Source organism: Micropterus dolomieu, unplaced genomic scaffold (genome assembly GCF_021292245.1).
Source record: "Micropterus dolomieu isolate WLL.071019.BEF.003 ecotype Adirondacks unplaced genomic scaffold, ASM2129224v1 contig_13806, whole genome shotgun sequence".
Taxonomy (NCBI): Eukaryota; Metazoa; Chordata; class Actinopteri; order Centrarchiformes; family Centrarchidae; genus Micropterus; species Micropterus dolomieu.
In genome coordinates, this window is record NW_025742792.1 from 1,742 (window position 1) to 3,670 (window position 1,929).

The 1,929-nt window shown below is 41.4% G+C and overlaps 1 protein-coding gene across 1 annotated transcript in view; it reads right to left on the reverse strand.

Moving 5' to 3' along the window:
* Positions 1 to 1,550, reverse strand: part of LOC123966614 (nascent polypeptide-associated complex subunit alpha, muscle-specific form-like) — a 3,169-nt gene extending 1,619 nt beyond the window's left edge. Inside the window, exons 1-2 of the mRNA XM_046042756.1 lie at positions 1,385 to 1,550; positions 528 to 653 (exon numbers count right to left, since the gene is read on the reverse strand). Of these exons, the coding sequence (XP_045898712.1) occupies positions 528 to 653; positions 1,385 to 1,550 (292 nt within the window). The remainder of the gene's footprint in view (positions 1 to 527; positions 654 to 1,384) is intronic.
* Positions 1,551 to 1,929: the final 379 nt, after the last annotated feature.

The window sequence follows — 1,929 nt, forward strand, 5'->3', positions numbered from 1 at the left end:
AGAGTCCAGGAAAGTTGTGCATAACATCTTTGTGAGCCTTCCCCTGGCAAATCATGACTCGGGATCCCTGTCAAATTCAAAAAAAAAATAGTTGTCAATATTGACTCAATCATTTACTTCTTTTCACTAGTTAATGACCTCGATTCAAAGCGTTACTGTGTCTTGAAGATCATGAACAATAAACATTGCTGTATTTGTTATGATTTGAGCACATGATGTCAATATGTGTGACATAATGTATATACAAGGACTAGCTCCTCATAAGCATTGGATTTTTAGGGTGTTTGCTTCACCAAATCAGTCAGGGCAAGTCCTGCTGAATATGCAAAAAGTCCTGCTGAAAGTGTAAAATAAACTGAAATCACAAATCTTTAGTTTTGCTGCAAAAGTGCAGCACATTGATTGTCATATCCAGCACTTGCTAATCCACAATAATGTAAATAGGTGTGCATTTTCTGTGTAAATAAAGACACAAATACAATTCAAGTGCATGTTGGCATTCAGAACCTATGCATATTGTACATTACCTAAGCCCACTCTGGTTAGTTTTCTGCATTCTGCATGAGGCGGAAGGACAATTTGGTCAGCATTTGGCAGCAGGAAGAGCTTCACTTTCCAAACTCCACTTGGCCTATTTACAGGTGCTTGTGCTTCTGTACAAAAACAGAAAGTATTACACATTATCGTTAGTTATACAACTGTGGTAGAGCATGTAGTCACTGTAATCAAAGTGAAAAGTGAATTTTGCATAATAACATGTTGTTTAAATTCCTCTAATGGAAATAGCCTCGTCCCGTCTGCTCTCCCTCCCTAAACTAACCCGGATTCTGCTGTGGACCTGCTCTCAGGTCAGACTCCCTCCCTCTGGACTCTCAGCTCCGGGTCCTCCTGTTCTGACCAGCAGCCACTGACCCGGTTCGGCACGCAGGAATTATTTCACTCTGCCTCAATATCCGATCCCTTCAACACTGCAGTCCTCTCTTAGTCATGGGTCTGCTAGCCTATTATTTGGTAATAATAACTTGCTGTTTTAATCTGCCTATGCTATGAGAAGAAAAGCAAAGGAGTCTCTCTCGCAGCCAGACTTTGTCGGTTCCGCTGTTTATTCTAACTTAACGAAGCTCACGTTCTTACAGTCACTAGATCAATACACTTAACCTCTCACATTTTGTTACTAACTTAACTTACTTTCTGTAACTGCCAGCCGCCGACCAGCTGATGGAACAGTAACTTAGCTTATGCTTAATAAAATATAGCTACCGTTCCAACATTAAGTGGAAAATGTCACACATTAAGAATTTGGAAGCCACTTGCGAGTTAGCGGTGACAGTAAAAAGGACAATGCAGACATTGACTTTAAACTTGTAACGTTAATGCTAACTACCTGCCATCGGACCCGCTCTTCTTCGCCTCCTAAATGTGCTCCTTGTGGCTCTCAGCAGGTTGTCTTCGTCCCTCTGCGACGCCAGTTCCCGTCTGGCAACATCAAGCGCATTCCAAACGCGATGAACAACATTATTAAAATCGCTTTCTTGTGATGTCTCGCTCATGATCCCAGCGTCTCTGGACGTTACGCAGATGTCTGCTGCCACCTACTGGTTACATTTGAGCATGTGAAAAGCGCGCAGAAGCCTCTTCGGCTGCAGGATCAGAGACGATGTGCAAAAACAACATTTCTTGCAGCTTGATTGTGGAGAATGAAATTAAAGTTTGACTTTATTTAAGCTTTTGACAATGTGTCGTGCCATTTGATGATGTTGTCAACAGCAGACATACATAAATGTTTACATCAATGTGTCAAAGCATTTGCAATTTCTCCAAAATAACGGGAAATTGCTTTAATGATGTGCACAAATGACGAGATGATGATGGCGATGTGGAGGCTGAACAAGTTGTTTCGACAATTTCAATTCAGATCTGAGAAACGTA